The sequence below is a fragment of the Cervus canadensis genome, chromosome 14 (assembly GCF_019320065.1).
Source record: "Cervus canadensis isolate Bull #8, Minnesota chromosome 14, ASM1932006v1, whole genome shotgun sequence".
NCBI classification, from domain to species: Eukaryota; Metazoa; Chordata; class Mammalia; order Artiodactyla; family Cervidae; genus Cervus; species Cervus canadensis.
Window position 1 is genome coordinate 11561657 of NC_057399.1, and position 25087 is coordinate 11586743.

General features: G+C 42.2%; 1 protein-coding gene across 6 annotated transcripts; it reads left to right on the forward strand.

Moving 5' to 3' along the window:
- On the forward strand, window positions 1–24608 carry SLC25A51 (solute carrier family 25 member 51). 6 transcript variants are annotated; one of them, XM_043487382.1, is made up of 4 exons: window positions 2834–2942; window positions 5883–6030; window positions 6728–6852; window positions 17366–24608. In XM_043487382.1, exon 4 carries the CDS (start codon window positions 17407–17409, stop codon window positions 18298–18300), a length of 894 nt encoding a protein of 297 aa, XP_043343317.1. In that variant the 5' UTR covers window positions 2834–2942; window positions 5883–6030; window positions 6728–6852; window positions 17366–17406; the 3' UTR covers window positions 18301–24608. The 6 variants fall into 6 exon arrangements, with proteins under 6 accessions (XP_043343319.1, XP_043343314.1, XP_043343317.1 ...); XM_043487383.1 differs by lacking the exon at window positions 2834–2942 and adding an exon at window positions 2974–3517; XM_043487384.1 differs by lacking the exons at window positions 2834–2942; window positions 5883–6030 and adding an exon at window positions 1–123.
- The last annotated feature ends 479 nt before the right edge of the window (window positions 24609–25087 follow it).

A 25087-nucleotide genomic window follows, 5' to 3' on the forward strand; every position in this document is an offset into this window, starting at 1 on the left:
AAAGGTTTAAGAAACAAGGGTTTGCAACACTGAGAGACTGCGCAACACTGAAGCAGAGGATGAAGCTAGAGATGAGGTGGGCAGATAGTAAAGCGGCAGGACTCCGAGAGCCCACAAGCCAAGGTAAGGAGTTTGGATTTGTTGCGGAAACCAGATGGGGCCCTTAGAAGTTTTTAAGCTGAGGGGTGAGATAATCAAAACTGGGTTAGACACAAGGAGCCTAGCCTGATGCTCTGTGATGACCTAGAGGGGTGGAGTAGGATGCGGGAAGGAGGCTCAAGAGGCAGGCTATAAATATGTATATTTATATATTTATATATGGCAGGAACCAATACAACAATGTAAAGCAATTATCCTCCAATTAAAAAATTTTTAAGTGAAAAAAATATGAAAAAGAGATGACTTCTCCATCAGATGGGCAGTATTCTTGGGCTTCCCTTGTGGCTCAGCTGGTAAAGAATCCACCTGCAATGCGGGAGACCTGAGTTTGATCCCTGGTTTGGGAAGATCCCCTGGAGAAGGGAAAGGCTACCCACTCCAGTATTCTGGCCTGGAAATTTCCATGGACTGTATAGTCCATGGGGTTGCAAAGAGTTGGACATGACTGAGCGACTTTCACTTTCTCCATCAGACAAAATAACATAAAATACCATCCAAATAAATAAAAGAAAACCATTAAATGATTAATATTTGCAACCTGAAAAAAAAAAAAAAACAACTCGGTTAGAGGATGTTATCTGACAGATGCTGTGGAAGCTGGAGGTATAGAGAATACTTTAAGAGACTGAAGAAAGACTACAAGAATGGGTGGATGAGGATAGAGAAATGAAAGGATAACTTTATGATGAATCCTGAATCAGATAATAGAGGTTTTTGACCTCCAACATTCATACTCCCAAGAATAGCCAATTAAGGATCTGGGAGGTTTCTGACAAGGACCTAAGAGCTGGTGGGGGAGAGGCCAGCGCTGTGACCGACTGCATAAAAGAAAGACTGGCTTAGCTCCCGAGCTGAGTGTTCCTGTCGACACTGCCCTCTTTTGAGGGGATTCCCCCCTCTTTTGAGTCTGTTGTGACCCAGCTGTGTGTTTAGTTTCCATTTTTGCCTCCTCTTCAGGCTTTACCACAGGAGAATAACCTCTCCATTCTAATCAGAAATGAATTATTTATGCTATGAACACACTGGGTGCCTGCCTAATTTATTTATTTTTCGAATAATACATCCAAATAGGAATTCACACACGACAGGGCAAACATAATTCTGGCATAAATGCCTTTCCCCAACTGTTGCCCGATTTTAATGATTCCAAGGTACAGAATGGCCTTGTCATTATCCGTGGAGCCTGAAATCTATCTCTGCACACTAGTTAGATGCCAGATGCCTGCATCTAACTGTCAAGGTTTGCAATAACAGACCCACCTCCTGACCTTTACAATCTTATCTCCTTCTGCTATGACTTCCCTCACTAGTCCAAATTTCACTCATTCATCCTCCAAGGCCCAATTCAACATTTCCTCCTCTATGAAGCCATCCCTGGTTCTCTCTTAAGGGGAAAGGCCCCCCATGCTTCTGAATTTTCAGAGTTATGGCTTTTACAGCCTTCTCTGCACTCTAAGCTCCCCCAAGAGAACACAGTGACACACAGTAGGTACCTCAGCAGAGCACTGGCTGAAATTAGGTAGCATGGCCTCCCACCTCACAAGAAGCAGTTCATCAGACCAGCTCAAGCAGTCAGTATCTACAAAGCGCTCTCAGGGGAAGTTCACAGGGAGAGCCCCCACCCCGCACCTTATTTCACCCCAGTGGAGCTGCTCGTTGGACAAACCCCAAGGCAAGAGCGTGTCGTTGTTGTTTAGCTGTAAGTGGTGTCTGACTCTTTTTTGCAACCCCATGGACTGCAGCCCGCCAGGCTCCTCTGTCCATGGACTTTTCCAGGCAAGAACACTGGAGTGGGTTTTCATTTCCTACTCCAGGGGATCTTCCCAACCCGGGGATGCACCAGGGGCTCTTGCACCTCCTACATGGGCAGGCAGATTCTTTAGCAACGAGCCACCTGGTACGCCATCACATATTTGACGATCCTCCAGAGGACCTCGCTCCCAGGCTGACCTTTCCATTTCCTTCGGTCCCTCACATGCGTGTGCCTTCCAGTTGATAAAAGAGTCTGATCGTTATTCCCAGTGATTCTTACAAAGGCCAAGATGTAAGGCAGGCGTTCCTTTCCAGAGATCTGGGGCTCAAGGATCCCTATGACTTGACCTAGGCCTCCTAACTCTGAGTGCAGTGGAGTCCAAGAAGTGCAAGTTGTCTGAAATGGAAGGAAACGGGGCTTTTAAATAATCTGTGTATTTTAGAGCACACACATTTGTATACTCTAAAGGTGTTCTGTGAACTGCAGTATCAGTAGCTGACCAAAGGCAACTCCAAGCGTTTGATGAAATCTAACCAATGACACAAAGGGTAGCGAGGTGGGGACTTTGCAGGCCTAGGCCCACGTGCAAGCTTGCATCCACAACTGTCGATTCCCAGGGGTCCTCCCACAGGCTGCGCACTAGCAAAAGCGTTGGCTGTTTGTGGCGCGGCAGGGCCACCGTACACCAAGGCCACGCTAGTCCAGCAAGCGGAACCCCACAGCCTGACGACAGGTGTGATGGGTGACCCTACACCTGCCCTGCGGCGGCGAACCGAGGCCAGGAGTTAGCCGGCCTCACCTGACCTTCCGCGGGATTACGGAGAGGTGGTGCGTCAGCGTCTCCCTCACGTGACCGGGCTCGGCGGCGCCGGACGCGTCACGCCCCGCCCACGCGTCACGCCCCGCCCACGCGTCACGCCCCGCCCAGAGCGCTGGGTCGGTCAAGGTCTGCGCCTGCGCTGGTTCGCAGGCTCACCAACCTGCGGGCGGGCCGCTGCCGGGCGTGGAAGCCGGGCGCCCGCGGCGATGGGTGAGTGGGGAGGCAGGCGAAAGGAAAGCACGGGGTGTCCCCGGCCTCCGCGTGGAGTGAGTGGAAGCACGAAGGAGGCTCTGAGGAGGCCGTCTGTCCGGCCCTCTGGCGCGGTTGCTGGGCGCCCACCCCCGTCCGCGCGCGCGCACTGCCTCCCCTCGGTGCGCCCCGCTGTTCCCGCGCGCGCCATCCCGGGTGGGGTCCGCAGTCGCCGGGGCCAGCTCTAGGCTCCCTGCTCTGCCGCCCCGGCTTTTCCGGGCCGAGGGCGCCGTCTGGCTGCTGGGAAGAGCCTTTTCGGCAGAGGAGGCTGTGCGTTCGTTTGGGCGCGCCCCGGGCGGGGAGGTGCCTCCCGGCGAGCCCTGATAGCTGGGCGGGGAGGGGCCGGGCTTTGCCTGAGTCCTGGGAGAGCGGCGCTGGGACCGCTGAAGGGCTCCTTGCCATCTCGGGGCCTGGGATTCCAGGACCTCTGGTTCCGTTGAATGTCAGGGACTGGAGAGGCCTGGACGATCCTGTCCACTCCCCTCCCCTCCCCTCCCCCTTAACCACAGGCCGGGGAAATGGACGCCAGGGGAGCGGTAAGTTCAGCTACCCGGCCAAACAATGCTTGTTCTGCGACACCATGTTGCTTCGCGTTACGAGAAACTCCGTTGTACCAGGGTGGGTTTTTTTTTTTTTTGGTGATGGTGGGGAAGTGGGGGTGGGCATTGTTAATTGAAAATCTCTGTACCAATTACTAAGCTTATCTAGGTGGAGCGTGTCGATGTCTCAGCTTTATTTACGCTTTTCTTTTTTGCCCCTTACAGTTGTACACACCTGGTCTTAATCCCCACCTGCAAGCAGTGAAACAGAAGCCCGTAAAGTAACTCTGTAGTGCCCTTGTTTTGAAAGAATTCCATAAAATCAAAAGGTGTCAGGACTGGTTGGGCCCGCTAGTGGTGTCAGAGCACAGGTTAGGCGCTTTGGATCTGGAGTCACCTCGAGTGCATCCCAGGGAAAGATCACAAGCTGTTACTTTTAAGAGAGAGTGCATTTATCTGGTCTCTCCTTTGGTAGATTAAAGTTAGCCCAGAGAAGTGGAATTTTTAAATTATAGACATTGCTTTGTATTTATAGTAGCAAGATAGTGTCCTAACTAGGACTAGAACCCAGATTAATCTTGCTCTGAATGCTGACTCAGACCTGCTGACTTGCGGGAGTCAACATCCTTTGAGAATTACAGTTGCTTTCTCCCCAGTTTTTGCACAAAGACCTTTGTGCTGGATCACATCTCGGTCTTATCCCGTGGGCTGTAAATTACAGTGAGCATTTAGACTTTACACTGTTTTCTTCTGCCACAGAAGTTTGATTGACACTTGGAGTTTAATAAAAGTCAGCTTAATTAACTTTGTTTCCTAATGTTGACATAAGTTGAGTGTTTTAGGTAGCAAGCAAATGTAAACTTATGGCAAATAAGTTTTGCAATAAATTGCAAAGAATTAGTATCCATGTTAAAACATTTAAATATATAGATCAGTTTAGCAAAGAAATTTAGTCTTGTTCACACTCTAGATAAACATGCAAAATTTTAAATTTTGCTACAGAAGAATATCCTGCACAGTAGCCTTCCTTCTGTTGCTGAATTGAACACCTCTTCACACTATCCTGGTGTGTAGGATGAAATGAGGGAGAAAGCTGTAAATCTGTGAAGTCTGGAAAGATTTCATTATGTTCCTTTTCCTAAGTCCAGGCTTATTTTTTAAAAATCTGAAACCCTAAATGTACATATGTTCTTTAGATTTCTTAAAATAATTTAGTACAGTAGTCAAGAAATGACTGACTGGCTTCTATTAACCAGTTTTCTGTTTGTTTAATAGCAGACCCAAAGAGTCATGACAAAACTAGTTGAAGTACTTTAATTTGCAAAATTTTGTAAACTAATGCAAGTACCATTCCAGTAATTAAGAGTGAACATGAACAAAATTTTGTTGTTCAGATGTACAAGTATCTTGGTTTGTGTTATTAGAGATGTATATTGTTAAACAGTTTGTAGGTTGTGACTTTATAATTTAGATTGTTATGTGTTTTTTATGTAAAAATGAAATTTTTTTACATTTACAAATTGTCACTGTGTTACGGCATAATAGCATACATGAATCTGGATGTTTTTGTTGATTTTAACATTGGTTATTCCTGAAACTGAAGAAGAGCAAAGCATTACATGGATATAAAGTATTTCTATGATAAAGTTGTTTTTAAAATGTTGGTTAATCTTAGATTGACAAGTGTAGTACTAGTAAGAGTTTAAACTCATGTGTGGCAGCTGAAACGGTAAGAAAGGATATAGAAGACTGATTGATTAATGATTATCAAACTCTATGCCCTGGCAAACTTCTCAAGCATCTATAGGACAATTTTTCTTAAACTAAAAATGCTGTTGATGCCTTTAGTTCGTTAAGAGCACAAAATGTAATAGTAGATCTGTTTTAAACAAATTAAAAAACTGTGTTTTTTTTCCTAGTTCTCCCAAAGTCAGATTTATGCATACCCACAAAAGTTGTGTGTGAAGGACAGCTGTCATATATACAGATCATATCCTGAATTAAGGGAGACATCTGTTGAAAGGGGAGTTAGCACTGTCAGAAGCAGGTTAACAAGTTTAAAAATTGAGTCTTCAAATACTCCATGGCACAATGCCAGTACTATATAAATTACTTTCGGTATGAAGGAGGAAGTCTATGCAGCTTTTATCAAAAGTGCTTTTCCAGAAAAAAAGTCAAAATAATGCAGTCAGCAGGTCAAGGAGGCCCCAGCTAGATACCAGATCTGTAGCTTCTCGTATCTGTGCTGGAAAATCCTGTTTGTCCTGGATGGACTAAAAGTTCAGAACAGAACAGGGACTTTTTAACATTCCTGGCTTCATTTTAAGATCTCAGTTTCTTTCCCTCTCACTCTGTATTTCAGCATGATCCGGCAGAAAGATGGCCACTTTGAAAAGTCTCTGTTTGATTTTCTTTCTGTGGCGAGTCTGTTATGGAGCCTGGATACTCCAGGCTCATGTACACGCGTGACCAGTGTCCCACTGTGGTCAAAACCCCCAGCCGTGGACTTGGTGAGCTTGGCTGCTTGTGGCTGCTTTGTTCTCCCACTGGTGAAGGTCACCCTCAGGGTGTTTTTGTCATTGGAGCTTTTCAGACTGGAGGGTAGTTGTCAGATAGCAAGGTTCATCCATATAGGATCTTTCCTACACAAGAAAGATTCTCTTCTCCTGAGCATAAGTTAGAGATATGCTATGATGCATGAACCCTAAACAGGCCTGGACTCTGGAAAGGGTGCATGTCATCCCAGGTCAAAGCCACTGTGGTGAAGAACAGGAGACGATACAGATGGTAAGGTAACCACCAATTAGACCAAAACGCTCCATGGAATGGCTTAAAAAGGAATAGTAAAGGTTTTGATTAAAGCAAAATATACAAAGCCTTGAATACTCAAATTATGAAACAAAGAATACATAAAAATAAGAAATTTCCCTTCAAGAAATTAGAAGAAAATAAACCCAGAGCAGGAGATGAAGAAGAAAAACAAAATTTTTGAAAACTGAAACATAGTAAAATTGGTAAATTTAAAAACTGGAAAAAAAAAAAAAAAAAAACTGGTTCTTTGCTGTGATGAGAGAAATGTGAATTAGTTAAACTGGCTACCTTGCTCAAGAAAAAAGGGAATATAGACACACAAGGTTAAAAGTGTTCTTTTAAATAACAAGTGCTTTATAAAACTAAGTAAATCAGACTTTTTTTTGTTCTGTCTAGGGAAATCCAGTTATCACAGTTGGCCCTGGAAAGTGAACCTAACAGACCAGTAACAATGGAAGAAATTGAGAAGGTCTTTGAAAAGCTACCATCCCCCAAAACACCAGGCCCAGATGGTGTTTCAGGTGAATTCTTTTAACTTTCAAGAAAAAGATAATTATGATAAGATTTAAATTGTTTACCAGCTTAAAGAAGGAAAAATGACAGGATTCTTTTACAAAGGGAATGGAACGTTGACATCTGAACTTTACATGAAGGTATTACTGAAATCGGAAACTCAGTATGTTATGAATAATGATGTGAAATTTTAAAATATTAGCCAACTGTAGTGGTACATTCAACGAATATTTCACTGTGGCCAAGTAGGATTGCAAGGGTGACAAATTGTCAAGCAATGCACTCATGTGTATACCAAACAAACACATCAGAAAAGAACAATAGTACTTTATCCTTGTCCAGCCATCTGTTGTGCCGTAGATTACTTTCCTGGGTGCTTCCTATGTATTTATTCAATTAATTGGCTGGCCTGTGAGGTAGATAGCATTCTTATTTTATAAACAAGGAAACTAAGCCATAGAGACATGAAGTAACTTGTTGAAAGTCACACAGTATATACGTAATTCAACCAGGATTTGAACCCAGGAACACAGGCAGTTATCTGTACCTGTTAAATGTTAACTGGCTCTGTCTCCAGGGTCCATAGGATCCTCTCAGTAGCTTCCTGAAAGCAACTGACCAGAGTTCAAGATGGATTCCTAGTGTAGTGGTGGTGGAAAAGGGTGGAGGTGATGGTAAAAACAAATAAATGTGTATTCCCTTCTCATGTTTGAAAAAACTAAGAGGCCCTTATTAAGTTGATTGTTAGTGGCCAAAACATAAACAACACCCAATTGTGGATGTGGCAGGTAATAGAAGTGTGATGCTGTAAAGAGAAATATTGCATAGGAACCTGGAATGTTAGGTCCATGAATCGAGGCAAATTGGAAGTGCTCAAACAGGAGACGGCAAGAGTGAACATCGACATTTTAGGAATCCGTGAACTAAAATGGACTGGAATGGGTGAACTTAACTCAGATGACCATTATATCTAGTACTGTGGAAAAGAATCCCTTAGAAGAAATGGAGTAGCCATCATAGTCAACAAAAGAGTCCAAAATGCAGTACTTGGATGTGATCTCAAAAACAACAGAATGATCTCTGTTCGTTTCCAAGGTAAACCATTCAATATCACAGTAATCCAAGTCTATACCCCGACCAGTAATATTGAAGAGGCTGAAGTTGAAAGGTTCTATGAAGACCTATAAGACCTTCTAGAACTAACACCCAAAAAAGATGTCCTTTTTTTTATAGGCGACTGGAATGCAAAAGTAGGAAGTCAAGAGCTACCTGGAGTAACAGGCAAATTTGCCCTTGGAGTACAAAATGAAGCAGGGCAAAGGCTAATAGAGTTTTGCCAAGAGAACACACTGGTCACAGCAAACACCCTCTTCCAACAACACATGAGAAGACTCTACACATGGACCTCACCAGATGGTCAATATAGAAATCAGATTGATTATATCCTTTGTGCCCAAAGATGGAGAAGCTCTATACAGTCAGCAAAAGCAAGACCAGGAGCTGACTGTGGCTTAGATCATGAACTCCTTATTGCCAAATTCAGACTTAAATCGAAGAAAGTAGGGAAAACCACTAGACCATTCAGGTGTGACCTGAATCAAATCCCTTACCATTATATAGTGGAAGTGACAAATATCTTCAAGGGATTGATTAGACCTGATCGAGTGCCTGAAGAACTATGAATGGAGGTTCGTGACATTGTACAGGAGGCAGTGATCAAGACTGTCCCCAAGAAAAATGCAAAAAGGCAAGATGGTTGCCTGAGGAGGCCTTACACATAGCTGAGAAAAGGAGAGAAACGAAAAGCAAAGGAGAAAAGGAAAGATACCCCTATTTGCAGAATTCCAAATAGCAAGGAGAGATAAGAAAGGCTTCCTCAGCGATCAATGCAAAGAAATAGAGGAAAACAATAGAATGGGAAAGACTAGAGATCTCTTCAAGAAAGTTAAGAGATACCAAGGGAACATTTCATGCAAAGGTGAATACAATAAAGGACAGAAATGGTATGGACCTAACAGAAGCAGAAGATATTAAGAAGGGGTGGCCAGAATACACAGAAGAACTATACAAAAAAGATCTTCATGACCCAGATAACTACAATGGTGTGACCACTCACCTAGAGCCAGACATCCTGTAATGTGAAGTCAAGTGGGCCTTAGGAAGCATCACTACAAACAAAAGCTAGTGGAGGTGATGGAATTCCAGTTGAGTTATTTCAAATCCTAAAAGATGATGCTGTGAAAGTGCTGCACTCAATATGCCAGCAAATCTGGAAAACTCAGCAGTGGCCACAGGACTGGAAAAGGTCAGTTTTCATTCCAATCCCTAAGAAAGGTAATGCCAAAGAATGCTCAAACTACCACACAATTGCACTCATCTCACATGCTAGTAAAGTAATGCTCAAAATTCTCCAAGCCATGCTTCAGCAATACATGAACTGTGAACTCCCAGATGTTCAAGCTGGATTTAGAAAAGGCAGAGGAACCAGAGATCAAATTTCCAACATCCGCTGGATCATCAGAACAGAGAGAGTTCCAGAAAAACATCTCCTTTTGCTTTATTGACTGCGCCAAAGCCTTTGACTGTGTGGATCACTACAAACTGTGGAAAATTCTTCCAGAAATGGGAATACCAGACCACCTGACCTGCCTCTTGAAAAATCTGTATACAGGTCAAGAAGCAACAGAACTGTATATGGAACAACAGACTGGTTCCAAATCAGGAAAGGAGTACGTCAAGGCTGGATATTGTCATCCTGCTTATTTAACTTACATGCAGAGTACACCATGCGAAATGCTGGGCTGGATGAAGCACAGGCTGGAATCAAGATTGGTGGGAGAAATATCAATAATCTCAGATACGCAGATGACACAACCCTTATGGAAGAAAGCAAAGAAGAACTAATGAGCCTCTTGATGAAAGTGAAGAGGAGAGTAAAAAAGTTGGCTTAAAACTCAAAATTCAGAAAACTAAGATCGTGGCATCCAGTCCCATCACTTTATGGCAAATAGATGGGGAAACAATGGAAACAGTGACAGACTTTATTTTGGGGGACTCCAAAATCACTGCAGGTGGTGACTGCAGCCATGAAATTAAAAGACACTTGCTCCTTGGAAGAAAAGTTATGACCAACCTGATTCAGTCAGCCAGTTCTGACTGAGTTAGACACTCAGTTGTGTCTAACTCTTTTCGACCCCAGGAATCGCAGCACGCCAGGCCTCCCTGTCCATCACCAACTCCCGGAGTTTACTCAAACTCATGTCCATCAAGTCGGTGATGCCATCTAGCCGTCTTATCCTCTGTCGTCCCCTTCTCCTCCTGCCCCCAATTCCTCCCAGCATCAGGGTCTTTTCCAATAGCGTATTAAAAAGCAGAGACATTACCTTACCAACAGGTCTGTCTAGTCAAAGCTATGGTTTTTCCAGTGGTCATGTATGGATGTGAGAGTTGGACTATAAAGAAAGCTGAGCACAGAAGAATTGATGCTTTTGAACTGAGGTGTTGGAGAAGATTCACTTTTTTTTTTCCTATTTATTAGTTGGAGGCTAATTACTTTACAATATTGTAGTGGTTTTTGCCCTACATTGACATGAATCAGCCATGGATTTACATGTGTTGAGAGTCCTTTGGACTGCAGGGAGATCCAACCAGTCCATCCTAAGGGAAATCAGTCCTGAATATTCCTTGGAAGAACTGATGCTGGAGCTGAAACTCCAATACTTTGGCCACCTGATGCGAAGAACCCACTGGTCAGAAAAGACCCTGATGCTGGGAAAGATTGAAGGCAGGAGGAGAAGGGAATGGCAGAGGATGAGATGGTTGGATGGCATCACCAACATGATGGACATGAGTTTGAGTAGGCTCCAGGAGTTGGTGATGGACAGGGAGGCCTGGTATGCTGCGGTCCATGGGGTTGCAAGGAGTGACATGACTGAGCAACTGAACTGAGTGCTAGAAAAATGGAATCCGTTTTTAATGGGAAACAAATTTCCTAGTAAATGGCAGGGGGCAGGGGCTTAAATTATCATTGTAGGTGTACTAATTCTTAGAATGAATGCAGAATGAAGTGTTGGGGGTTACAGTGTAATTTGTCAGGTAAAATTGTGTAATAGCTCTGGGAAGACATTATCACTTCATGTTGGCAGCCCAGTCCTAAAGATGGGCAGGGAGAGATGGTAAACAGATTGCTTGAGTGGGAACAAATTTTATATGGTCCAGTTGATCAGTGAATATTTTTGTATCATGATGACTTGTTTCCCCACATAAACTTGAAATTGCTAGGACTTGGGTTATAAACAGTCAGATGATAAGAACTTCATGTTCCTCAAACCAAAAGCCAGCGTCATGCTTCACATACCGGAGTTCCCACAAATGTCAGAGTATAACGATGTTTACTATTACCATAGTTCAGTTTTGTTCAGCAAGTACGTGCCAATCCGATAAGAAAGATACATACTATAAAGGAGAAGGCAAAGTTATTTGATATTTTATGTAGTGGAAACAAACAGATCGACCAAAAAAACCTGAGAAATAGAGGCTGTTGGCCGCCTTTAACCTTAATACACAGAAACTGGTAACTGTTTCATACTCAGACAAAGAGCAGAAAATTAATTGGAAGAAAATAACTCTTTCATAATAGGGACTAAAAAGGTAAAATACCTGGTCATGAGAAATTTCAAGATCCGTGAACAAAATTTTAAATGCCGCTAAAGTTTCTAAAAAGTAAATAGGAAGAAAGCACATCCTTGTAAGGGACAGTTTTTTTTTAAAGGTTCAATTTAGAGAAAGTGAGTTATTTAAATTTATAAAGTCACTTCTATGAAATACCAAGATTTTGGAGAAGAATATGACAAAAATACACTCAAGTTTACCTGGAAACTTAAAGTGGTAAATGAAAACCACAGAAGTTGCAGAAGGAAGTGTGGATTACTTATAATCCGTGTTTATACTTCAAGAATAGTGAAGGCCTTCTATGGAGCACACAAAACCTAGAGGCCAGAATCAGTAGGTGTCATATCCATAGTAGGAACTTCAGTATCACAAAAATGATACAAAGTGGAGAAAGTATTTGCCACAACTTACTTAATGTACTAGGATTGATTTTCTTCAGATACAAATTAATCTTACAAATTAACAAAAAAACAAAATGCCTTCAGAAAAATGGATAATGTGAAATTTTGCAGTAAAAAGAAATTCAAATGGTCAATAAATACTAAAAATGCTCAATTTGATCAAGAAATTTCAGTGGCAAGTTTTTTTTCACCCATCAGATGGGCAGAAATTACTGTTTAATATGTGGTGCTAGAAATGGCAGGGAAACTGGGAACTCGCATACACTTAATGGAAATGTAAATCACAGGTAAGCTTTCTGGGGGCAATTTGGCATAGCTTTCAAATTAAAATGTACTGCAGTTTGAGCCAGCAGTCCATTCTAAAGATTTTACCCTACAGGTAAATTTGTGAGAGTTCCCCAGGTGTAGTTACAAAGTTGCCCATTGCGGCATTGTTTAAAAGGAAAAAATCAGAAACAGCGACCATAAATAAGAGATAGAATAAATTACATATAATATATCCATTTGATAAACTACTATGCTGCTAAGCCTTGCCAAGTCACTTCAGTCGTGTCCGACTCTGTGCCACCCCGTCCCTGGGATTCTCCAGGCAAGAACACGAGTGGGTTGCCATTTCCTTCTCCAATGCATGAAAGTGAAAATGAAAGTGAAGTCACTCAGTCATGTCCAACTCTTCGCAACCCCATGGACTGCAGCCTACCAGGCTCCTCCATCCATGGGATTTTCCAGGCAAGAGGACTGGAGTGGGGTGCAATTGCCTTCTCTGGATAAACTACTATATGACCATTCAAAACACTGGGGTATCTGCTGCTGTTACCAGGTTTTTTAATGATGGAGAGGTTGGTGGGGATGGGATGGAGTGTGTGATTAGAGTCAGACTGACTAGTAAAGAGGGTTTGTCAGTGGTCAGGCAGGAGATGAAGAGGACCTGGGATAGGGCAGTGAGCTTGGAGGAGAGGACATATGTGTATTTCATTAATTACACTTTTATTTTTCTCTTGAGAAATACACATCTTTTTTAAACGTGTGGTTTTTTTAGTTTAGTTTATTGAAGCATGGTTGATTTACAGTGTTATTTTGTACTCTACAGCAAAGTGATTCCATTATCTATACATGTATATATACATTCTCTTTTGTATTCTTTCCATCGTGGCTTATCCCAGGATATTGAACATAATTTCCTGTGCTGTATGCTAGGACCTTGTTATCCATTCTCTGTGTAATAGCTTCGCATCTGCTGATCCTAAACTGGTGCTCCATCCCTCTCCCAACCCCCTCAGCACCCATTGTTTTTACCGTCCCTTTTTTCCCCATCGTGATAGGACTAAGCCGCATTTAGAGGTGAGTCCCAGTCCTCCAGCCTCTGCCAGAGGTGACGTTTGTTCAGGTGGACACAGTGTTCTGGTGTCCAGGGGTGGTGCGGCTTCTCTGGTGCTGGGAGTGGACAGGGAGGGTCAGGGCCCTGGCGCTGTCTCATTTTGCAGGTGTGACCAGGTGGCTGCAGAGAGGGGAGTTCCTGACTCCTGTTATTACCTCCTTTGGGGCAGGCTTTCCTTGGAGAAGGACAGGGCAGCCTACTGCAGTATCCTTGCCTGGAGAATTCCATGGACAGAGGAGCCTGGCGGGCTACAGTCCACTGGGGCTGCAGTGGTTTCCAGGCATAATTCTTCTCAACTGAGGGCATGTTTATCTCTTCTAATAGAAATGTGATAGCAAGCCAGCTCCAACTGCAAACAGCCATTGGGCTAGAGTATATAGGTGTTACATTTTCTACTTAATATAGTCTGTCTTCTGGGAAAAGGGCACACAGATCTTGGTATAACATGCCTAAGGAAAATAGTTTGTTTCTATTGGCTTCACACGAGAAAGGGAAAAAAAACAAAACATCATAGCATCAGAGGGTCTTGGGATCGTCACGAGGTCTCTGGTGATGCAGGTCCTAGCCAGCATTTGTGTCAGACTGCCACTCATCCGTCTCCCTCCACAGTGAGCTCCAGCCAGACACTCGTCGGGAATAGGATGCTGCTGCCTTTGGCCAAAATGTGCTTCACCCTTAGGTACAACCAGGGTCCTGTTCAACTTCAGAGCCCTGCCTGGGGGTCCCAGCCCACCCTGTCTTTATCTCCAGACAGCTTATACCTCGTACGCGTTCCTGTGGTTGCATTTATCACACTGTGACCCAGTCGTCTGCATGTCGTATCTCCCCTGAGGCCAAGGTCGTTTATCCCTAACCTCTGAACATTACAGGAGTTGAATAAAGGGGTTGAATTAAAATCTCTTAGTAGACTGAGGAGACCAGTGTAAAAGCAGGCAAAGAAGACGACATTCCTCACAGAAGTAAATGAAAATAACATCTTGATGATGTTATCATGCGAGTCTGAGTGAAGCAAACAGAAGAACCCAGTTCAGAGCTCGCTGTGTCCCCAGCACGCACGGGTCCTGGCAGGGGTCCTGGCAGCTGCCCTCGGCAGCTGACTCCTGCCCCAGTGTGAGGGTGGGTAGCCTCGGCTGCTTGTACGTGTGGAAGCAGCCTCGGGGAGGGCGGCAGCTTGCCTTTGGTCACTTGGGAACTTTGTCACGTCCCTCTGTCACTGTTGGCCTTTTGTCCTGATTAGACCTTTAGATTTATCACTGTCTCCAACTAATTCAACTTGAAAAATATAGAAAAGGAAAATATAGCATTATTATGAAATCAGAAAATATAAAACTAATTTTGGCTTTTCTATTTATCTAAATATATTAATAAAAATGTGATTGTGCCATGTCAATAAAAGTATTCTCCCTTATTTTTTTATTTTTTTTCTGTGATACTTTATCCAAAAAAGGACTCACTGCTATCCAACAGTTCATTAACACCATTAAAAATTCAAATTAATATACTGAGCCGTAAATGTAAATACTCCTTTATTTTGAGTACCTGTATGACATCCTGCCAGTTGGCTACATCTTCATTTATGCAGTGCGTGTCTTTCTGTTCCACATTTTAATTTTGACCCTCTATTTCTGTTAAGAGCCTTGTTGCAATTGTCCTGTAGTTGAGTCTTTGTGTACCTCTTCTATTAATAACTGTGTCCCCAGGCTGTATTTCTAGAAGGAAAACTAGAGTCACACATGTAGGTATGTTCTGTGTTTTCTGACCCGTGTCTGTGGCTCCTGCACTTGTAAGCTGGGCGTACGCTCTCTGATTCTGCACCTCACTCTGCTCCAACTTCACGTGATGACGTTTCTCTTTAACATCTTCTGTCCTGAATGGTTAGCAGTTTACAGCAGCGTGTGTGTGGTATGCGGAGGAAAGAACAGTAAATTTGTTTAGGAAGGGAGGTGGTTTTTTTTTTTTTTTTTGGTCATATGTCAAAGACCTAGATGGTTTAAGTGGCCTATTTTATTCTTGTAATTACTTATAATTGAAACTCTTACATGTATTCTTTTCTAGGTATGTGGTTAAAAAAAAAATGTATGCTAAGATTTACCATCTTAACCAATTTTAAGTGTAAATTCAGTAACATTAAGTATATTTACATTGTTATAAAACAGATCTCCGGAAGTTTTTCATCTTGCAGAACTGAAGCTATACACATTAGTGAACAGTAGAACTCTGTTCCCACCTCCCCGAGCCTCTGGTAACCACCATTCATCCCACTTTCCATCTCTAGGAATTTGACTGCTTTAGGTACTTGTGTAAGTGGAATTACATGGTTATTTGTCCTTTTATAACTGGTTTATTTCCCCTTATCCTCACAGTTGATTCATGTTGTAGCATGTAACAGAATTTCCTTCCTTTTAAAGGCTACATGATATTCTGTTGTATGTATATACCATGTTTTGTTTATATATCCAGAGCCTGGGGTGGCTTTCACCTCTTGGCTCTGTGAATAGTTCTGTGAACTTGAATGTGCAGCAATCTCTTGGAAACCCTGCGATGAATTCTTCTGGATGTGTACCCAGAAGTGGGATTGGTGATGATCTCATAGGTAGTTCCGTTTTTAATTTTTTGAAGAACTGCCATACTATTTGCCCTAGTGGATGCACCATTCATCGACACTAAACACTTGCTCTTTTCTTTTTTAATAGCAGCTGTCCTAATGAGTCTGAGGTCTTCATTTGCATTTCTCTGACAATAAGTGATGTTGAGCCTCTTTCTGTATGTGTATTGGTCATTTTGTAGATCTTTGGAGTAATGTCTGTTCAAGTCCTTTGCTTGTTTTTAATTAGGTTGTGGATGACTGGCAAGGAGTAATCTGGCTTTTTTTAGAAAGTATGTATTCCAGGGGTAGGCCCTTGCCTTCATTCTCTTCAGTGGGCTAAGCCTCGGTATTGAGGCTTCAGGTCTTTCTCAGCACGGTCTGGTACGGCCAGCCTGTCCCAGGACAGCCTACCAACGTCACTGCCGTCTGTGGTGTGACGAGAGGAACGGGAACTCGGAGGCAGACTTCATCTCAAGACGGCAGCTCCACCAGCTACTCACTGTACCTTAGATGAAGGGGATACTGGTTTTTCGTTGGTAAAACTGGGGAAGTAGTGTTTACGGAGTTGTTTCTGAGAATTAAGGATGTGACAATGGTGTATAGCATATACCTGCAGGCTGTCTTGGACCCTGTCCTCCCAGCCTCCACGTCACAGAGTATGCACTTGCTGCCCCTTACCCGTGTTCCCACAGGAGATGCTTCTCACAGAAGGTGCTACACTGAAGTGGCTGTCTACCTTGGCAGTCCTCTGTTGGACTGCAAGTTCCTTGTCTTTGAATGTCTAGCACTTAGCAGAGGACCTAGTTTACAGTAGATACTAAGTAAGTGTTAGCAGACAGAATGATTGAATGTGTGTCTTGTTATTTTATTACTTACAAGAGCCCTTTGAATCTGTTTCAGAAGGATAATACCATGTACCATTATGTAATTTAGGCATTACATATGATCTAGTCCAGTGGTTCTCAAATTTTTTGGTCCCTTTACAAACTTAAAAAAATTTTGTGGATCCCCAAAGAGCCTTTATTTGTATGGATTAATAGTCATGGTCTTAGAAATAAAAACAAAGTTTTAAAATATTAATTCACTTTAGAATAACAGCAATAAACCCATTACATGTTAACATAAGCAACACGTTTTCATGAAAAATAATTACTTTCCCTCCCAAAAAATTAATGAGAAATATGTTTTACAGTTTTGTAAGTCTCTTTAATGTACAGCTTAAAAGGTGAGTGGCATCTCATATCTACCTCTGCATTTGATCTGTTGTGATAAATTGTTTTGGTTGAAGTATATGCAGAAAATCCAGCCTCATGCAGGTATGTAGCTGGAAAAGAGAGGACCCCCTGGACTGCTGAAAGGGCTTCAGGCTGCCCCCTCCCCCCAAATGTAATAGAGTCCAAAAATTGGAGGAAAAGTTAGGGGAATTTTTCATATGTTAAGTACTGTATATAAAGGTTTACCTATTATCATTTGGTTGTTTGTAGGTTAAAAAGGTCCTTTGTGACGGAGAAAGATCTTAAGCAACATGATGGATTCAGAAGCTCATGAAAAGAGGCCCCCAATCCTAACATCTTCAAAGCAAGATATAGCACCTCATATCGCAAGTGTCAGTGAGATGAAGCATTACCTGTGCGGCTGCTGTGCGGCCTTCAACAACATCGCGATCACATTTCCCATCCAGAAGGTCCTCTTTCGGCAACAGCTCTATGGAATCAAAACCCGGGATGCTGTACTGCAGTTGAGGAGGGACGGATTTCGAAACTTGTATCGCGGAATCCTCCCCCCATTAATGCAGAAGACAACCACACTGGCACTGATGTTTGGTCTGTATGAGGATTTATCTTGCCTTCTCCGTAAGCATATCAGTTCCCCAGAGTTTGCGACCCGCAGCATGGCCGCAGTCCTTGCAGGGACAACAGAAGCAATTTTCACTCCACTGGAAAGAGTCCAAACATTGCTTCAGGACCACAGGCATCATGACAAATTTACAAACACGTACCAGGCTTTCAAGGCGCTGAAATGCCATGGAATTCGAGAGTATTATCGAGGCTTGGTTCCCGTCCTCTTCCGTAATGGATTTAGCAACGTGCTTTTCTTCGGCCTGCGCGGCCCCATAAAGGAGCACCTGCCTACAGCCACGACTCACAGTGCTCACTTGGTTAATGATTTTATCTGTGGGGGCCTGCTGGGTGCCATGTTGGGAATCTTGTTTTTTCCAGTCAATGTTGTAAAGACGCGCATGCAGTCTCAGATTGGCGGGGAGTTTCAGTCTTTCCCCAAGGTTTTCCAAAAAATCTGGCTAGAACGGGACAGGAAGCTAACAAATCTTTTCCGAGGTGCCCATCTGAATTACCATCGGTCCCTCATCTCTTGGGGCATAATTAATGCGACTTACGAGTTCTTGTTAAAGATTATATGAAGGAAATTGGTTCAGTGCCATTTGTCGACTGAATAGACCTAAGATGGATGCAAGTTGGCCTTGTTTCTAATGGGCCAAATACAAATTGGTGTCATAAGTCCAGGGCACAGTGAATTCTGGGCAAAGCTATTTTCCTTAAGCCCCAACAAATTCAGAATAAAAGGTTTCAGTTGGAAAATTTAAAGGTTTTTTTTGAGTGGGGTGGGATTTTTTTAAATCATTATCTGAGACCTTTAGGCCAGTTGCCTTGTTACTAGCTGTCTCTCTGATAGCTTTTTGACAAGGAAACAAACAGCCAAGGTGTGATTCTTTTTTCCAGAAGTCTTCTGTACTGAAACATAAGTGGCCATGACCAGCCAGAGAAAAGGCTTTTAGGGTCCCATGAATTCTCAGGCTTCCTTCTGTTATTCTATTTCTTGCTTCTCTGCTCTTAGAGGGAGTTGCAAAGGGTAGGTTTTGTGAACTTAAGCATGTACATGGTAGAACAATGGAGCAGAAGAGAGAAGAAAAATAGTTTATTATGTGTAGGCTTTTCATGATAAATTGCTTGTATTTGTTTTGAAACTAAGCACTTCTTGTGATGGTCATTTTCTGAGTTATTTGTCTAGACATGGTAGACTCAAGCATTTAAGGTTTGCTTTCTAGGATTGAAAGTTTTCTGTGTAGTTCTGAACTTGACCTTAAACCTTTCCAAAATATTTTTATATTTCACTTATTTCATTGCCAAAAGATCTGGAGACTTAAATTTTGTTAATTTTGTTTCATCCCATTAAGTTTCATATTACAGGTATCCCCACTTTTCCAGAGTTTCCTTTATGCCACTTTGCTTTTACATAAGACCTACATTAGTACCTGTTTCCACTAACCAAAAGAAATCTGAAGATGATTTTTGCTTTTACAAAAAGTAATTGCTTCTTCACTCTGTGCCATTTCGGCTTACGAAAGGTTCCGTGGGAATGCAGAGGAAACCTGTAATTGTATTTCAGATCTAGCTCTGTTTAACTCAACTTTGAATTGTTTTTGCCAACTTAGTGAAGAACTTTGAAGTTTGTTTTTCTTTCTTCCTTTGAGTATTAGTTTGTCATTTTCAGGTATCCTATTCTCTTGAAACTCCCTTTAAAAAACAACAAAAGTGCTTCCATTGTATTTTGGAAGTCTATTAATTGGACCTCAGATTTTTTTTTTTTTTTTTTCTTCTGGTTTCTAAGTGTTCCCGAGAAGGAGGGGAAAAAACTCAGGATAACTTTCACCCACAGTGTTAAGCTGTCTTTTTAAATTTTAGTCTTGGAAATAGAAACTTCTGTTAGGATCTTTACATTTTGGGAACCCAGTTTTGCCATCTTATCATTTAAATAGTAAGACAGTTTGAGAGGATAAGGCCTAAATAAAGATATGTGAAATATTAGTTTTAAATTCTAGAAGTTGGTGATAGCTGAGTAGCATAGTTATCCATCACCTAACAGACAAATTTGCTTGTCAAAGGAATCAGATTTTAAAATATTTTTTTAAAATAAAAAAGCAAAGTTGGTTCATTCAGTTGGTATTGAATAACTAGTAAAACATACCAGATATCCTAGAAAAATGGTTTATCAGCTTTTAAAAAATCCACATGTGTAACTATTAGGTAGTTAAGATGGCTTTCTAGCATTTGACATGGGGCAGGGCACCTAGCTTTTATTAGTCTTTCATCATTCTGGATGATTGCATGTGAATATGTGCACATGCTGACCAAAATCAAACCAGGGCCCCAAATGGTAGTTTACTCAGTTCCTGGACAGGCAGTCCAAAAAAGATGTTTACGTCTCAGTGCGGGACGGCTGGCCAGGCGACAGGACCATCATCCTTCCCGCTGTGAGGGGTCAGGGGGTCGTCACGTGTTTGCCAGATGGTGATGAAGCTCACCAGCTCTGCAGAGGCTCTTTGGTAATGCTGTGCTGGAAGTGGCAGTTCATTCTAGAAACCGAGGTGCGGGTGCAAGCGTTTGAGAAAGTGAGGATTTAACGCCAGGTAAATGCGAGTGGCGTCTTGTGGCCTGTGGAGCAGAGTCAGGATTTGAACCGGTTTCAGGGATGGGCAGCAGAGGCCCTGCGGGGCCTGGACCTCTGGTTCTCTGGTGTGTCCTGCGCTCGCGGGCGTGTCTGGGTGCTCGGGCGTGTGCGGGTGAGTCGGCCTGCGGTCACGCCCTGGCCCTGCAGGGGGGCTCCAGTTCACTCAGTTCTACAGGGCTTCCTTTTGCCTATACACTCCATGTAGGTGATAGAAATCTAAACTCTAAAGCACTTTTGTGAAATAGAAGCAAAGTGAGAATTGGAAGGCTGCTTTGGTTTCTGCTATCTCAAACATGTGGCATTTAAAAACAATAAATCTTTTTTAATGGTTTTAACTCACTTTATTGATTTCTTTGTCACTTTTTACAGCTTTTGAAGACCAAACTGCAAATACATTACCAGGGATGGTTTTGTGTTGTCCTATAGTTTCTTAAATTTGACGGAAAACTCAACAGAACTTGTGGTAGCCAACAGCTTTGTCTGAAATTTAAAAGAAGTCAAAATGTGTTATTAGTAAGTAAGAGATTCTAACTATTGTTTTTACCTTTAGTGTGAACTAGTATGGTAATGATTTTGAAAAGGCATATAATGATGGAATAACTTTATCTGAAAAGCTTTAAAAGTGGCCTTTCTGTTACACGTGTGGTGCAGACAGCTCCGAGCAGAGGGCAGTTTGGGTCTTGCCTCCTGTACTTCATTCTGATGCCACCAAAAATACGGGATAGATTCTATACTTAGCACCCTTAGCGTGGTGTGAGCCCTCAGGACGCACTACAGAGTAAACACAGCCTCTGTGTGGTGGCGAGTGTGTCTTTTGTTTCTTTTGTAGTTGGAGATAGTCGGTGCTTTTGTCTCAATAGTCAATATTACATATAATCACCTGCTATATATTGTGAACTGTGCAATGAAACAGAACTGTGTATATATAAACAGCTTTGAAGACCTGAAGTTCCCTAGCTGAGAACGTGGTGAGACTCAGTTATAACTAAGGCCATACAGACCTTAAGAAGACGACGACAGTGGTCCTGGAGGCCTTCACGGTAAGCCAGTCAGACTGACCAACAAGACTATTCAGTGTAGATGAAGTACTGTTGTGTGAGGGGTATGCAGTCAAGATGAAGGCGCAGTGGCGATCACATTTAAAGAAAGGGTAAGCACTCAGACTTGATGCTTTGAAAATAATCTGTTTTCTCGTGTGCTAATAAATGAGTATCAAAGACCTGAATAGGCTTTCTCCTTAAATTTGAGGATTTTTAGTTTTTAATGCTGCCTTTTTGCCTAATACTGAATATATGCTTGCCTAAATGGCTCCCAGATTGTGGGGGAGTCTCTATATGTTTTCTTTTTTTAAAGTTTCATTATTAAAAGTGGTTAAGCACACACAGCTGGTTTTGTTTGATATTTTGAGTTTTGTGACTATATGCCTTTAAATGAAATCTGTTAAATGTTTGAGTTAATGTGCTTCTTTTGGTATTTGTTTGGAATAAAGTTTTTTGTTTTTCTTTTTTAAAGGCCTTTCTATTTGGTCTTCTCTTGTGGTTGGGTTACCGTCACTAGCACTTTGCTTTTTGTAGTAGGTTAGTCTCTCAGTCTTTTTCTTGGTAGACCATTTAGCATGCTACCTTGACTCTTAGTGACTCCACCTGATAACTTTGTAGGTAAAACAGTTCTTCACTGATCCATTTTGTTTGGTCAAGTAAGTTTCTTTTCTAAATAGGTTGACTGCAAAGCTTTTTTGTTTTTAAGGTTTTTTTCCAAATAAACTCTTCCCTTACTGAGTATAAACTGTCTTGGTAAAGTCAGCTTATTAATACTTTGTATTATAATAATGTATCTTCAAGCTTTGGTTCCCTGGTTGCTCAGACGGTAAAGCATCTGCCTGCAATGCAGGAGACCCGGTTCAATCCCTTGGTTGGGAAGATCCCCTGGAGAAGGAAATGGCAACCCATTCCAGTATTCTTGCCTAGAAAATCCCATAGATGGAGGAGCCTGGTGGGCTACAGTCCATGGGGTCGCAAAGAGTCAGACACGACTGAGCAACTTCACTTACCTTCAGGTCGTGCTTATTCCCAAGCTAAATGGTCTGGATATTGGTGCTTTCTGAGCTTTTTATATCTGCTTTTAATTTCATTCTGCTTGTTTCTGTTAGGCGACTGTGAAATCATATGAGTTGCACTGTTGGTTTACACATTAAATTGTAAGGTGCTCCCTGACCCTAGGGATAGTTGAGCTTGCCTGATGAGGACCACCAGATGAGGAAGCAGTTGCCATATATTAATAATAATTCTAAAACATTCCAGTTTTAGAATTTTTTAAGAAATTTATCATAAAAGGGCTGTTCAGCACATCCTCTGATGAAATGTCATTGTAAACTGCGGGCAGAGTGAGGCCAGTAGAGAGCATTTCTCACGGTGTGACGCAGGGTGGGGGGCCTGGGGAGGTCTGCAACTGCAGCAGGATTCCAATGGACAGGCACTTCATTTTTCTGTTCTTGCAGCTGTTTGTGAACTGTGGAACTCAGCTGAGTCAGGCTGACTGAGAAGGGCAAGAAGAAAGTATTCCTTAAAATTGGTTTGTCATTGCCTGCTGCTTTGTTTCTATAGAAGTGCCATGAGTTGTTTAAAGCAGACCACCTCGGTAGTTGCTCTCCCTTTTACCATCAGTGTTCAGTTCACGTTCTCTCCAGTCATTAGTCAGCAGTGACTTGCTTCTGACAGAACACCAAAAAAGGGGAATGCATTTAGTTACACTGAGATGCTAGCTAACTTTTTGTTTCAAATGATAGGAAAAAGAAACTAATTTCTTTGAAGGGTCATCATATCTGTAGCAATAGGTGGCTCCTGGTGTATAGCTTTCTCCTTTCCCTTTGGATAAAAGAAGCCTCCAAACTTTGCTTATCCCTGTCATACTTCGCTGGAAAAAGATTAAACAAATTCCAATACCATCACATTTTCTTGGGCTCCCCTCCTCATATTTCCCCACTAGAAAACAGCCATTGGGGAAAGTTGGTATATAAGGGATCCAAGTACTTTTCATTTTTAATTTGTGTGCAAAATTTGAAGGTAATGAGTGAAAACGAGTTAGGAAGTGAGGACCTAAACTTGGAGATATAATGGGTGTGATAAGCCTTCAGAAAGCTAAGCCAAAGTCCAGGAAGATTTAAAGCTTTGCTGTTGCTGTTTGGAGCCCATCAAAACTTCCGCCACTTGTGGTCTGGGAACAGAAAAGCATGGTGTTTTTACATTTGGAAGCAATGCTGAATACAGCATCTGAGTTTATATCAATTCAAACTAGAGAAAACAGTAACCCCAATATCAGTTTGTAACTTTTATCGTTTTTTTTGGCAGAACGCCTGACGTCTCAGTACTGTAAAACTGCCCTTTTAAGGGCAAATCATTTTGACTTACAAGATTCTAGAATTGCGGATAGTACAGAGTATTGGCTGCCTGAGACAAGTTCCTAGGTACAACGTTAAATTTCCCTTGATTCCCTACTGGTTTCCAGACTGGATTAGGTCTCCTTCTGTGGTGATGACTGTCTCCACTCCAGGACTCTGACCAGGCTGTGTGGGCTGTGTCCCCTCAGGACAGTGTGAACTCCTTGGGGCAGAGATGATCTGTCTCATCTGTGTCCCCAGAGTAGAGGCGCTCATGGCAGCTGCTCAGTGAGTGCGTCGGAATCTGATCCCAGAAGCTGTCTTTGTCACTACTCTGTTTCTGAGACACTTTGAATCGCTTAGGAATTTGTCTTTTAAAAATCATCATGGGGAATACGTAATGTCTGAGTCCATTTATATGAAGTCCTAGAACAGGCAAATCTGGTAGGGAAAAAAAGTGGTTGTCTCTGGGAAGGGGCATGAAGGAACTTTCTGGGGTGATGGTAAATAAGAATATATTTTGAATAGGGGTGTGGATTATATAGGTGTATGCATTTGCCTAAACTTCTTTAGCAAAAGTACCGTTAATATTTGTGCACTTCATTGTATGGAAATTTTACAACAAAAGAAAAATATTGAACTTTAGTTAATGATATGTATTGCCAAGGAGTTTTAGAAGGATGGGTGTAGATGTCTGCAATTCATTTATGAAAATACATCAAAAATGAAGATGATTGATAGGTGGATAGACTATTGGATAACTGATATAACAAACTTAGTAAAGTGTTGACATTTGAGTCTTGGTAAACATATATTCCCTGTGAAATTCTTCCAACCTTGCTGTATGTTTTGAACATCTCATAATAAAATGTTAAGAAAAATCATTAGGGTGTTATCACAGTATTTGATGTCAGCAACATATTGAGAGACTCGATTCAGTTCTTTTACTATACTACTAATTCTTAGGTTGCCATGAAGTCAGGACACCACATAGAAACACCTGCTGGAGGGGAACACGAGCCTATGGCATGTTACTCACTTAGCCTTCCCACTAGTCCTACTAATGATGTGGTGGCCACCAGCTCCCTCTCCTCAGGCCCAGGACACATGCCGGACTGGGACAGGGCTTGTGATAAGCTCACGCTGTTATTAGCGTTTTCCTTAAGACTACCCCGCAAGTGAGTGGTTTACTCACACCTGAAGTGACCGAGGTAGGTGGGCATCATGATCTTCCTGCCAATACTCTGCAACTTTTTAATAAAGGCCAGGAAGTTCTTCTTTTATACAAACGTTTATTGTATACATCCACAAAATCTCTTAAGGTAATAGCTCCCTAAGAATAATGTATTCAGAACCAATCAGA